A 14,180-nucleotide genomic window follows, 5' to 3' on the forward strand; every position below is an offset into this window, starting at 1 on the left:
CTAGGTCAGCGGTTCTCAACCTGTGGTCGTGATCCCTTCGGGGGTCGAACGACCCTTTCACAGCGGTCGCCTAAGACCATCTGAAAACACATATTGTTTTTGTGATTAATCACTATGCTTTCATTATGTTCAATTTGTAACAATGAAAATACATCCTGCATATCAGATATTTACATTACAATTCATAACAGCAAAATTACAGTTAGGAAGTAGCAACGAAAACAATTTTATGGTTGGGGGTCACCACGACATGAGGAACTGTATTAAAGGGTCGCAGCATTAGGAAGGTTGAGAATCACTGCTCTAGGTGGACAAAAGAATGCTTTACCTTAGCCGTAAATGATTCCTCTATTGGGTAAAAACACTTAAAACACCCCTCCCCTGCCCTGTTTCTCCAGTCCTGGGGTCCCTACTCAATTCTTTTTTTTAAGTCTACCTTTTAGAGTTCTGTTTTGTTTGTCGTTTGCATTTTTCCATCATGTTTATAGTTGCACTTAATAAGGAGAAGCATGTTTTAGGGACCAGAAATTAATGTAAATTATTTTGATAGCCAACTCTTTAATAACTTGAAGTTGAGCATTGTTTCTACATGTTTTATAACATGTTATGTTCCTATGTCTAGTAACCACTTTTTCACTAATTATTCTTTTTTTATAACTTTATTTTTATTGTTTACATTATTATAGATGTCCCCACGTCCCCCCAACCTTTGCCCACCTCCACCCAGCTCTTGCCCCCCCTTCCCTCTAGCCATCACCACAATGTTGTCTATGTCCATTTGTTATGCAATACATTCTTTGTTCACTAATTATTCTTATTTCTTTTTTTAGTTTACACAAGATTTTTAAAATTATAAATATATTTATATCTTTTCCAGGTATGTTTGCTTTAAGTAAATCCTCTGCTTCTTGTATTTCTTTTAATTTCCCTACACTTGTCCTGAAATAATTTTTAAGAAAGTGCCATTATTTTAACTGGTAGATTGATTTGGAAAATGTTGAGTTATTGGTAATAATAGTGTTATTATTCTTTTAAATATTCAGGGAAAGGAAAGTAAAATGTACAATGGTATAATGGGAAAATAATACCTATTTTTATTTTGCAAAGAGTTTGAGTGAATTGGAGCCATTTTATTGATATGAAATTAGCACCCTGGGCAACATCTACAGGGTCATTTATTTGTAGGCCTCCAAATGTTGCATATATGCTCAATAAATATTTTAACTTAATAAATATAGTGGGTTGAGCACTACATTTTACTGTAAATTTCGTGATTGTTTATTTTTGTCTAATATAGACCATAAGCTCAAGATAATCTCAGTAAATATGAATGATACTGTGAGTGAACAAGGGACCACAGAATGGTAGAAAGAAGATGAACATTGATGGCTGTGTTTCTGCAATGTTAGATCATTTATTCCCCTCTGTCTTTCATAAAATATTTCTGACCACCAGGGAATAGTGAAAGGTGGAAAAGGCAGCACATCATTTCAAGATTTTGGAACTATAAAACTTTTGTGAACACACTGGTAATATCATTTTAATCTTTTATTTTTAAATTGTAGGTTCAAGTTCTTAGGAATGCTGGAGAAGAAGTGACCCTAACAGTGTCTTTTTTAAAAAGAGCACCTGCTTTCCTCAAACTCCCACTGAATGAAGATTGTGCATGTAAGCATTTATGAAGACTAGGTACAATCATCACATTTACGTTATAAATATTATTTCCTGACACTGATTAGTAATAGTAATTTCTTTTCCGATGTGGATTTCTGCCAGAATACTTTGAATATTTATGCAAAAAGAACAATTGTTATTTTTATTTCAGAATGTACTCATTACATTTACAGTTATTTTCCAATATTTAATTGGAGAAGCATTGTTTAGTTAAATAATAAGTATCATATCAAATATATGCATTGTGTATCTCTAGTAAGTATTCTTAGTGATTTTTGATGAATATAATTTTTCTAACTGGAGAATGATCGACATTTATTTAACTACTGGACTTGCTAAACAAGCACTGACACATGCTTTTTGGATGAAAATGTGGAAACGTATGAATTTTCATAAGAGTTACTTAAAAATGTCTATATCATTTGCATACTGTGAAATGTATATTTTCTAATATTTTTTAAAACTGTCAAAGAAGAATACATTTTTAACTCAGGCATAATTTGCATGCAATGAAATGCAAAGACGTTAAATGAATAGTATGAACAGTTCTAGCAAATACACATTTGCTTACTCCACATCCTGTAAAATCACAGAATGTCTCCTGCGTGCCTCTTCCCAGTAAATATCATCGCCAGAAACAGCCATTGATTTCACATTTATCGTCATATACTTGTTTCTTTTAAAACTGGGTAGAGTAGAATCATATTGTATTTACTCTTTTATGTCTGGCTTCTTTCATTATGTGCAATCATTGTTTTATATTTCAGTAGTTTGTTCATTTATATTGCTGCATAATATTAGATTCTATTATATGAATATAGTACAGTTTGATATTGCATTATTCTGTTTATAGACAACAGAGCTGTTGCCAGGATTTTGCTATTATAGATTGAACTGCTATGAACATTCTTGTGTAGGTGTGGGAAGTTTTACAGTTTTATGTTGCAATTATAAGTATATAGAAATGGAAGAGCTGAGTTATAGAATAGTGTAATTAACTTGTTAACAAACTATCAAACATATTTCTAAAATAAGCATATATTTGAAGACCTCTGACTTTCTACTCCAGCAGTGTATGAGAGTTCTGGAGGCTCTACATTATTCAAATATTTGATGGTCAAAGATTGTTTTTATCCATTATATTGATGTGTAGTGGTTTCTTATTATAGTTTTAATTTGCACTTCTCAGAAGACTAATGATGATTAGCTCCTTATCATGTGCCATTTGCATATCTTATTGTCCATTTGCATATCTTATTTTGTAATGTGTCTACTCAAGCCTTTTGTCCATTTTTCTATTATTATGTCTTTCTATGATTGCACTGCAAGAGTTTGAAAAATATACCAGGTAATCTGTATATAAGCCTTTGTCAGCTATATATGTTACATTTTCACTCCATCTGTGCATAACTATATTTTTTATCTAAAGTTGTCAGGTTTGCAGTTTTAAATTTTGATAAAATCTAATTTACCATTCTTTTTCTTGGTCATTTTTGTTGTATATGCTTATTCCTGTCTATATATTCTGTGAAAAATAATGGCCAAACCTGAAACCACAAAGATATTTACCTACATTTTTCCTAGCAGCCTTATAGCATTGAATTTTATAGTCCATCTTATATTAATTACTTTTTTGTGTCCGAAATAGCAATCAAGAATCAAGGAACTACTTTCTTATTTTCATTAATTTAGGTCTATTCTTGCAATAAAATCACACTGGTGATTACTGTAGCATTATACAGACATACTCATTTTATCGCACTTCACTTTAGTGAGCCTTGAAGATATTGTATTTTTTACAAACTGAAGGTTTATAGTCACCCTGTGTGGAACAAGTCTATCGGTGCCATTTCTCTAACAGCACTTGCTTGCTTCCTGATCTGAAATTCAAGTTACATTATATCCATTACATAAAAGTTACCTGCAATCATTGGTGCTGCAAATTGTGATGCATATACCATTCAGGGAGAAGTTAATGCGAAGGGATTCGAGTACATGTTGAGAAGACGGCAGATTTCCTTTTTGGGACTTTTCTGTTTCCCCCCCACTGTTTGGGGCCATCGTTCTGCAGCACCGTTCTGCCTTGTCCCTGTGCAGGACATAGGTGAGGGGCAAGGCCAGTCTCAGGAACCTGTGGTCCATAGGGAAGGCCGCCACTTCCGCCGCCATCACTTCTTGCTGTTCTTGGGGCCGCAGGGCCTGGGGTGCGGCTGGGGTGGGGGCGGCCTCTGATGCTAGACTTGCTGCCCCACCATAGTCTCCGGACTCGCTCAGTGGTCTCTGTCTTGCTTTGGTCCCCAGAGGAGTTGGTGGTGGAGATCCCGCCCCTGTCTCAATTATTTTTATTTTTTTATACCCCTTGAGATATTATATATATTTTTTATTCTATTGATGTGGTGACCATAAAAAAATTGATTTTGAATGCCAAATCAAGCTGATATTCCTAGGAGAAACACCACATGGTCATGCAGTATTGTTTATTATTATTATTACTGGTTTTAATTTGCTAATATATTGTTAAGTTTCTTCTTTTATAAGTTTTGATAAGGTTTTTTCCCAATGGTTTTTGATATGATTTCATTGTATTCCATTCAAAATGGATAAAAGTTTGAAAGTAATATGTGTGTGCATTACAAATATTGTCTCATAAGAGCGATACAGATAAACATCAATAGGAAAAGTAGCTAAAACAAAGTATGAAATTTTAAGATTTAAAGAGCGGAAAAACCATATTCAGGCTAGTATAGGGAAAAGTGTATGATTCCCTTCTGAGCGCCAAGCCAACTTAAGAATTTTAGAGTAATAAAAGTGTAGAAAAAAATCATTACATTTTCACACATCAGTTTATATATTAGGAGTGTTACTTTTGACCCGGATGTTTAAATTTAAGTATAATATTGCAAATGAAAATTGGGAGCCAATTACATTAATAGCTCATGTTTGCCAACATTAGCCATTCCAAAAAGCATATGATCTTTAGAAAAGCTTAAATGAAACAGAAATCAAGAAATATGTTTCTAGTCCTAATTTTAAAAATTACCAAATTGTGAAATCTTGAAAAATGAAAAATATTTAAACACCAATAGCTCATCTTTAGAAAATAGATATTAATAGGTCTCAGTTTTTTGTTGCAGTTTTGCAAAAGTAGATAGTGGCAATAAGGTAGGATTTGCCAGGAGGCTGAAACAGGACATTATATAGAACTTTGATGACAAACAAAACCCTGCACTATTAAGTATAATAAATATAGTTCACTTTGGAGAGTAGGGGTAAGGGGCTGGGGGGAGGGAATAGGGGGGGTAAGGACACATATGTAATACCTTAATCAAGAAAGAAAAAAATAAAATTATATACTACTTTTATAAGGTTGTTTATTTTCCTTAATAAAGCCTTCCCTTTTCTGAAATCAAAGATCAATATTTGCAGGCCTCTTTTAGTACCCCGATAACTTCAGTCAATGGGTTAACTTGGAAAACTCTGACTTTGATATAAGTGAAATAGAAATTTATTTTACTACCTGATTTGATTGATATAATTGAGCATAATAAAATATAACAGTGTAGCCCTGACCGGTTTGGCTCAGTGGATAAAGCGTCAGACTGTGGACTTAAGGGTCCCAGGTTCGATTCCAGTCAAGGGCATGTATCCTGGTTGCGGGCACATCCCCAGGGGAGGTTGTGCAGGAGGCAGCTGATCAATGTTTCTCTCTCATCGATGTTTCTAGCTCTCTATCCCTCTCCCTTCCTCTCTGTAAAAAAAAATCAATAAAATATATTAAAAAATAAAATAAAATATAACAGTGTAGCATGCATTCGTCTAGAGCAGTGGTTGGCAACCCGCGGCTCGAGAGCCACCTGCGGCTCTTTGGCCCCTTGAATGTGGCTCTTCCACAAAGTACCACGTGCGGGCGCGCACGTACGGTGCAATTGAAACTCCGTGGCCCATGCGCAGAAGTCGGTTTTTGGCCTGGGCGAGTCTATTTTGAAGAAGTGGTGTTAGAAGAAGTGGGGGTACGTTCGCTGAGGTCGACCCCTCAGATTGAGGGCGTTTTTAGCAAAGGCCAGCTTAGGAGTACCCTAATTAAGTTAATAACAATGTACCTACCTATATAGTTTGAGTTTAAAAAATTTGGCTCTCAAAAGAAATTTCCATCGTACTGTTGATATTTGGCGCTGTTGACTGATGAGCTTGCCGACCCCTGGCCCAGAGCACTTCGGCATTCTGAACAGTGGGGTGTTGTGTTTTTGTTCCCTGCAGGTGCACCAAGCGACCAGAGTAGTGGCACCTCCTCTCCTCTGTGTGACAGTGGCTTACATCTCAACTATCACCCCAATAATACAGTAAGATGACTGAAGCGTGGTTCATATTAATAAGGAGGCTAACGCCAAAAGCCTCCCCACCCCCAGATATGTATATTTATAGTTTGCAGAACCTGATATTGAATCTGGTTTGAAATCCTTGGTGGCGTCATAATTTAAGTATTATCATAAGCCAGGAAAGGAAAACATAAGTAGGTCAGTTATTTTTCTCCTCTGAGGTCTGAAAGCTAGAGAGACTTTTAGCTGCAAGAGGTCATGCATAACATCTTATAATCATTTTATGACATTGCATATTATATGTAATTTCATGCTCTAAATGATTTGCCATGATTTTTATCATTTTTCTACTGAAATTATTTAGCTAAAAGGAGCTATTTTATTTTCCACTTTTTAGACTTTCTTAACCATCTTCATGCATGTCAGGGAATTAATGTAAAATGAGAAAAATCTAACCCATACATTATATTAGACCATAATGAATGTTAAGCTATACATACATTTAATGATTGATAAAATCAGCATGTGAGTTTTTTATATATTTACTATGCTGCTGTAAAAAAGAAGGAACTCTTACCATTTGCAACAGCATGGATGGAACTGGAGAGCATTATGCTAAGTGAAATAAGCCAGTCAATGAAGGAAAAATACCACATGATCTCACTCATTTCTGGATAATAAAGACCATTATAAACTTATGAACAAAAATAGATACAGAGGCAGAGCTGTCTCGAACAGACTGTCAAACTACAGCAGGAAGGCCGGGGAGGGTGGGAGGGTAGGAGGGGGGTGGGTAAGAGATCAACTGAAGGACTTGTATGCATGCATATAAGCATAACCAATGGACATAAGACACTGGGGGGTAGGGGAGGCCAGGGGATTGTCAAGGGCGGGGGGAAAAAAGGAGACATATGTAATACTCTTTGTAATACTTTAAGCAATAAAAAAAAATGTTTTTTTTAAATTTTCCACTTATATTTTGGAATAAACAGGTTATATTTGAATTTTATAATTTTTTAAACATTCATGCATTCTAAATACAAAACAATTCTTTCTGGTTATATGTAAAACTAACAATTATCCTCTGTGCTTACAAACATGAAGGCTAACAGAGCTAACAGTAAGAGGCTTTTATTTTTTTACTAGAGGCCCCAGCGCTAGGGGTCCTTAGTGCTGCCTTGGAGGTGGGAGAAGCTCTCACAACCTCCACTGCACTCGCCAGCCGTGAGCCCAGCTTCTGGCTGAGTGGCGCTCCCCCTGTGGGAGCGCACTGACCACGAGGGGGCAGCTCCTGCATTGACCATCTGCCCCCTGGTGGTCAGTGCACATCATAGTCATTTCACCATTCAGTCAATTTGCATATTAGCCTTTTATTATATAGAATTCCACATATTGGGCTAGAAGACGTATAGGTGCTTCTGCTGGAAAGGTAGGGAAGCAATGCTCTAATGCAGTGGTTCTCAACCTTCCTAATGCCGCCACCCTTTAATACAGTTCCTCATGTTGTGGTGACCCCCGATTTCATTGTGACAAATTGAATATAATTAAAGCATAGTGATTAATCACAAAAACAATATGTAATTATATATGTGTTTTCCGATTGTCTTAGGCGACCCCTGTGAAAGGGTTGTTTGAACCCCAAAGGGGTCGCGACCCACAGGTTGAGAACCGCTGCTCTAATGCCTCTAAGAAAGCTTTAGTTTTGTTTGTTTTTTTGGTAAGAGGAGTCTTGTGATAGCTTTATCTTTGGAAATAAGTACAATAAGATACAGATAGTTTACATAATTTGCTCTTAGGTTAAAGGACTAGTCAGTTAGGAAATTGGGATTTTGAAACCAGGTGGTCTGATTCTGATTTGGAGCCTAAATCCTCTTCCCCCTGTTGTACTGCCACCCAAATGACCCCATGCTGACCATCTACCATATCGTACATGAAGACCAGGAGAAAGATTCATATGAAACCCATGTTTGTAGTTTGCAGTCGCCAGATAAGCTTTAAGAGCATCTGTCTTGCATCAAAAGACAGGTGTCTTACACTGAAGTGTTCACTAACCGAAGGGGGCCTCTCACCGAGAGGTCTTAGCCACTTCACCCTTCTGAGTGTTCTCGACTCTTTTAAGGATGTAGTAGATTTGTATGTACACAATTGCTGTCCATTAACATAATAATGCCAAGAATAATTCAACCTTTAATGATAATGGTGTGGTGGACATTTTTTTCAATTTCCTAAGCAATTTCAAATAAATTAATATCCAAAAGAAAAGGTGACTAAAATAGAACCTCTTTCTAACACTGTCATTCAGAAATTATAGAGAAATCAGTATCAACAGTCCCCTCATCAAATTCAGCCTTGGCCTCTTACAACCCATGACAACTTCAATGTCAACATTACACCATGTGCTACTGCCACAAAGAAAATTTAACAATGAAGCTCATATAATGATAGAAGCATAATTCAAGATTAAATGGAAAGCTCCACTATATTCAAATCATCTCCTCTATACATAAGAAAAAAATCCAAACTTCTAATGAAACATAAAATACATGTGATTTTATATCAGCAGTATTTGATTAACATGACATTAAATACAAGAAAATACAAACATTTTATAATCATGAAATTAAAATAATGGACAAGTATTTCTTTGAGTAGTTTTTAAAAGTTGTTTGATAAGAAAATTTATTATATGCAAAAATATTTGCCAGTGACTAATAAATCACAGGCTCTCTAATAAGTGTTCTGTGCTTAGCAGATACTCAGAAAATACTGGCTAATTGAATTAAGTACAACTTATTTTTATTTGTCACTTATGAGTTCATTGCCATTATAGTTTTGCCCTGTCTTTCCCATTTGTGGATGAATTCAGTTTTTTCACACATTTATTTTTTCTTCCATCTCCATCCCCATTTTTGGCATGCTTTTCTACCATCCTTAATCTCAGTGATGCACTCATGCATTTTCTGTTAGAATTCCATTCATAAAGAAGTTAACAAATATAATTTCATTGTTAATTAATATGGACTTCTCCTTGTGGTAATCTGTAAATACCTTCTGATTATTTAGGGGAAAATATATCCCCCCAAAGGATTTTTGAAATAGAAACTCAAAACACAGAAAGAAAAAAAAAAAGACACTAGTGAATGTTGGAATTCTTTTCAGGACACATTATCATGTTCTTCATGGCCAACTTCTCCAGGCTTGAGATGGGAAAAGCGGTGGTGTGACCTGAGACTGCTCCCTCTACTTCATTCTCGCTTCTCTCAGTATGTGCCCGGGACAGATTTGAGTCGGTGAGTTCATGTTACTGAATTCTGATTTTTTTCTTAATTCAAAAAGGGACCTTTAGTCAAACTCTTAATATAGGATGCCTTCTGGTTCTTATTTTCATACTAGAGGCCCACAGTTTTGGCCTGGCCTGCAGATTGCGAGAGGGTGCAGGCCAGGCCGAAGGACCCCACTGGTGCACGATCGGGGCTGGGGAGGGACTGCGGGAGGACTCCAGGGCATGTCCGGCCCATCTTGCCCAGTCCCAGTCGGCCGGACCCCAGCAGCACGCTAACCTACTGGCCGGAGTGTCTGCCCGCTGGTGGTCCGTGTGCATCATAGTGACTGGTCAAAGGGTCGAATGAATGGTGGGACACTTCGCATATTAGGCTTTTATTATATAGGATAGTTCTGGTAGTATTAAGAAGAATTAGGAAAGAATAGTATAACACAGTAAAACATTTATTAATCTGATTTAAAAAAAAACAGCACTTAAAACCCTGACTCTAATAATAATTTTGTAATGGATTTGGTGTCTTTAATAGATATAGTTTTATGGAATTTTTTTATTTCTTCTTGTATTCTTTTTAATAAGGTATTTTCTCAAGGAAAGTGTATAATTTAGTTGATAACAAAATTATTTTCATATAGTTTATGATATTCTCATAGTATTAGTTTCTTAAATAAGTATAGGAACACTATTGATGTCTTACTTTCCATTCTTGAAATTTGTTTTTTTTCTCTTTTATCTTGGTTGTTTTTCTAGGGGGTTGTAAATTTTATTAATTTATTTTTTTCAAAGGACTAATTTGGGGCTTTGTTTGAACTATTCGTTATGTGTACATATTGTAAATAATTAGTTTCGGCTTCTTTTTTGGTGTTGTTTCCATTCCTTCAATTCTTTGGTTTGCTTTTCTGTTCTTGCAGTTTCTTGAGATGGAAGTTCTAGGGGCCTAGAAAGTTTTCTGTAAAGAGTGGGATAGTAAATATTTTAGGCTTTGCAGGCCTTAATGTCTCTGTCGCAACTATTCATTCCTGCCCTTAACAATAAAAACTGCCATACATAATATATAAATGAATGGGTATGGCTCTGTTCCAATAAAACTTTATTTATAAAAACAGACGACAGGCTAGATTTAGCCCATAGGCCACAGTTTTGCCAAACCCTCATTGGATCATTAATTTTTCAGATTATTTTCCTAATATATGTAATCAGAACTAGACATTTCCATCAAAGTTTGCTTCAGCTATACTCACAGTTTTAGGGTTACATCTTAGTTTATTTATAGTGTTTTTTGAATATAACATTTCCCATAGTTTTCTCGGTAGCGTTCTACATTTGTTCTTTAGTATACATGCATATCTTCTGACACTACTGGTACTGACAATTTATCACTTTGAATGAAGTACAGAAACATTAATTCCATTTAGGCCCTTTTATCTTCCCTAATTTGTAAGTAAAATTATCTTAGTTTCCTATACATACATCAAGCTTTTAGCGATTGAATGAATTACACTCAATAAATAATACAGTAATAAGCAGTTGTAAACATAGCACTATTCAGAGTGGATAGCACAGCAATTCAGATTCAAGAACACATTTATTGTTCACTCCTTCACTCAATAAAAGTTTATTTCGTGTCTGTGACTGGGAGATGTTGTGTTTGGTTCCGTCTCTAAAGAAGCTCACAGGCAGTGGAAATAGTAAGGATCCAAAAGAAAAGACAAATAATTGTTCTACGATGACAAGTTTAGAAGATTATTTAGCTTAGCACAAAAACTAGGAAACAATTTTTTGGTTGGTTTTGCCAAGGTCTATCATTTTAACTTCAATGAGGTAATACTTCTCATTTTTATCAGTGATGAGATGTTATATATTTTCTATGGTAATTAATTCATACTGTATGTCTAATATATGTCTAATTTCATATTATATTTCATAATTATTTTATATAATTATTTTAGACATACATAAAAGGTCTAACATATGTCTACTTTCAATTCTGAAATGTCAAAATATTGAAGAAAATTGCACTGTCAGGGAATTAGAAGGAGAAATAGGGGTTTGTGAACTTTGGCTGATCTTTTAATCTCCAAGCTTTATTTTGTGTGTGTGAAAAGTGAGCATAATGAATATAATAGTATATGTATATATAATATACACATAATGTATATTTGAGGTTTGGAAAAAGTATTTATCTCTTTACTTTTAGTGCTTAGCATGCTTTATGGTTCAAAAGTGTTTGTATATTATATTAATTGTTTTTTTTAATTTATCTTCTTGTTAAAAGTATTACATATGTCTCCTTCCCCCTCCCCCCTCACTGATCCCTTCCACCCTGCACCAACCCTGTCCATCCAAGACCTACCACACTGTTGTCTGTGTCCATGAACTGAATGAGAAATAGAATAAATTACTGAAATCACGAACCTGAGTGCTTCTTTTTATTTTTTATTCAATACCTTCACAAATAACCAAATCAAGTAAATGGCATATTGTCAATATCTTTTGAGTAAATATTTCTTCCTACATACCCAGAACCACTCTCTAGAAACTGATTCTTATCATTGTTCATCTTGAGTAATTTACTATTATTATTACTATTTTTTGTTAATCCTCACTAGAGGATATTTTTCCCCATTGATTTTTAGAGAGAGTGGAAGGGAGGGAAGGGAGGGGAGAGACAGAGGGAGAGAAACATCGATGTGAGAGAGACACATTTGATTGGTTGCCTCCCTCATGCATCCTGACCAGGGCCAGGGATTGAGCCTGCAACCGAGGTATCTGCCCTTGACTGGAATCAAACCCAGGACGCTCAGTCCATTAGCCGATGCTCTAACCACTGAGCAAAACCAGCGAGGGCCATTTTGAGTAATTCAATATCCGTCTTATATCTCTCTTAACCTTATTAAGTTTTCCACCTTTTTTAACCACCACAGAGATATCGTTCTAAAATACAAATGAGATCCTTTCATTCATTACAATGCTTCAGCTTTCAAGATTATATAGAAATGTTGCAGCATGGCTTGCAAAGATCTTTTTTTAAATTAGTACTGAGTTTTTGAGAGAGAGAGAGAGAGAGAGAGAGAGAGAGAGAGAGAGAGAGAGAGACATCAATTGATCAATTGGTTGTCTTCTGCATGTGTCCTGATTGGAGATCAAACCCACAACCTAAGTATGTGTCCTGACCAGAACCTGCCACCTTTTGGTCTATATTATTCTCAGTTTCCTTTAGGGAAAATTGGGGCCCTGTTGACCAATTAATCAATACTCTAATTCATTCAATAGTAGAGGCAAAATCATGCCCCAAAACAGTAATCTTTTTAATCAATCTATTTTACTCAAAAACCTTCCCAAATAACCAAATCAAGTAAGAGATCGTATGTAAACAAAGAAGCTCTTTAAATACATACTTCACTTCTATTTATGATAGGGTTTCCATCAAGCCAACCTGAAAAGTAGAGACAGATGTCAAAAGTGATATATGTTAATATACAGCCCTGGATTTATGAAAGGTTAAGTCCTTCAGAATTTTATCTAGGACTTATGTCACATGTATGATTACATAAATTGCAGATTTGATCTGAGTGTATTAACTCCAGTCAGCTAAAAATATCAAACTGCCGTGATTCATTTAAAACAGAATGAACAAATATGCCCAAGACACACTTTAATTCATGGTACATGAAGCAATAGTTACGGTAATCAGAAAGTGGAAAGAAAGAAATGTATATTGCTAAAGTCAAATTAGGTCTCATTTTCCTAGGATGGCTGAGCTTCTGTGTAGATATTTTAGTCTTACTCTCTGTTGAATCTAAAATTAAACCTAAGAAAATCATGGAACATTACATTCTTTTTGTGCCATGCATATTTTTGTCACAAATTCAGAAGAAGATTACGCAAACAATAGTTGTACTTTTTAAAGGGTTTTCATATCGTTTTAAGGTAAATCAAACATGTATGTTTGAACACTTCTTTGTTATCAGTTGAAAGTGCTTGGTCAAGAATATCAGAGCAAATTTCTCTAAAAATGTTAATAATTTAGATGCAGCGCGTTTTAGAGGCAAAAGGCTTTTACCAAGTGCACAGTTCTGAACAGGATTTCAAAGCAGTATGTCCATTTTCTAAAGTTTGTTGTGTTGTACAAAAGAATAATCTCAAGCATGAGGCATTAGAGTGCCTTCAGTTTATTTGGGGATTTTTGTCTATTTCTGTTCTTCAAGCTTCTATCTAAACATAGTAACTTGATACAGAAAAAAAATAAATATTAGAGTTGTACAGAGTTGCTTTAAATTCTATAGCACTTGGCAAACAATTTACAATGGCATTGTTTAATTTTCTCCCACAACAACAATAAAATCAACAAAAGTTTATAGACATATTTACGTAGACTGGTTATTACATTTTAAGGAAAAGTTTAATTGTTATTGAAATGCACAACATTCACATAATTTAGAGTATGAGCATTTAGACATGAAGAGGAGCTACAAGAACTTCTTTTCCACCCCAAATTTGAAAAGACAAGAAAACTGGGGCTGAAAGTGGTTTAACAATTAACAAAAATGCCATAGCTTATAATATCAAGTGATTTTTTTACATGATGTTTAATATTGGAGTTTTTTTATGTGATCTTCCCATTATAAATAAGATGCATTGAAAATGTCAAGAGGAGCCTGGGCCAGTTTTCTCAGTGGTTAGAGCACCAGCCCTTGGACTGAAAGGTCATGGGTTCGCTTCCAGGTCAAGGGCACATACCTTGGTTGCAGGATCAATCCCCCACCTGGTATGGGCTATGCAGGAGGCAACCAGTGTATCGCACATCAATGTTTCAAATAATAAACTTCTATGTATCATTTTCTGGCAAACTGGGAAAGATGCCTAAAATATCGTAGATGTACTTCTATTTACATAATATATATTTTATA

At 35.3% G+C, this 14,180-nt stretch overlaps 1 protein-coding gene across 5 annotated transcripts in view; it reads left to right on the forward strand.

The window, feature by feature from the left end:
- Positions 1 to 14,180, forward strand: part of SNTG1 (syntrophin gamma 1) — a 121,025-nt gene that overhangs the window by 81,844 nt on the left and 25,001 nt on the right. For all 5 annotated transcript variants that reach the window (XM_059672269.1, XM_059672270.1, XM_059672268.1 and 2 more), the window contains 3 exons: positions 1,566 to 1,668; positions 5,932 to 6,014; positions 9,150 to 9,280. In XM_059672269.1, coding sequence (XP_059528252.1) covers positions 1,566 to 1,668; positions 5,932 to 6,014; positions 9,150 to 9,280 — 317 coding nt within the window. The remainder of the gene's footprint in view (positions 1 to 1,565; positions 1,669 to 5,931; positions 6,015 to 9,149; positions 9,281 to 14,180) is intronic.

This window comes from Myotis daubentonii, chromosome 17, assembly GCF_963259705.1.
Source record: "Myotis daubentonii chromosome 17, mMyoDau2.1, whole genome shotgun sequence".
Classification (NCBI taxonomy): Eukaryota; Metazoa; Chordata; class Mammalia; order Chiroptera; family Vespertilionidae; genus Myotis; species Myotis daubentonii.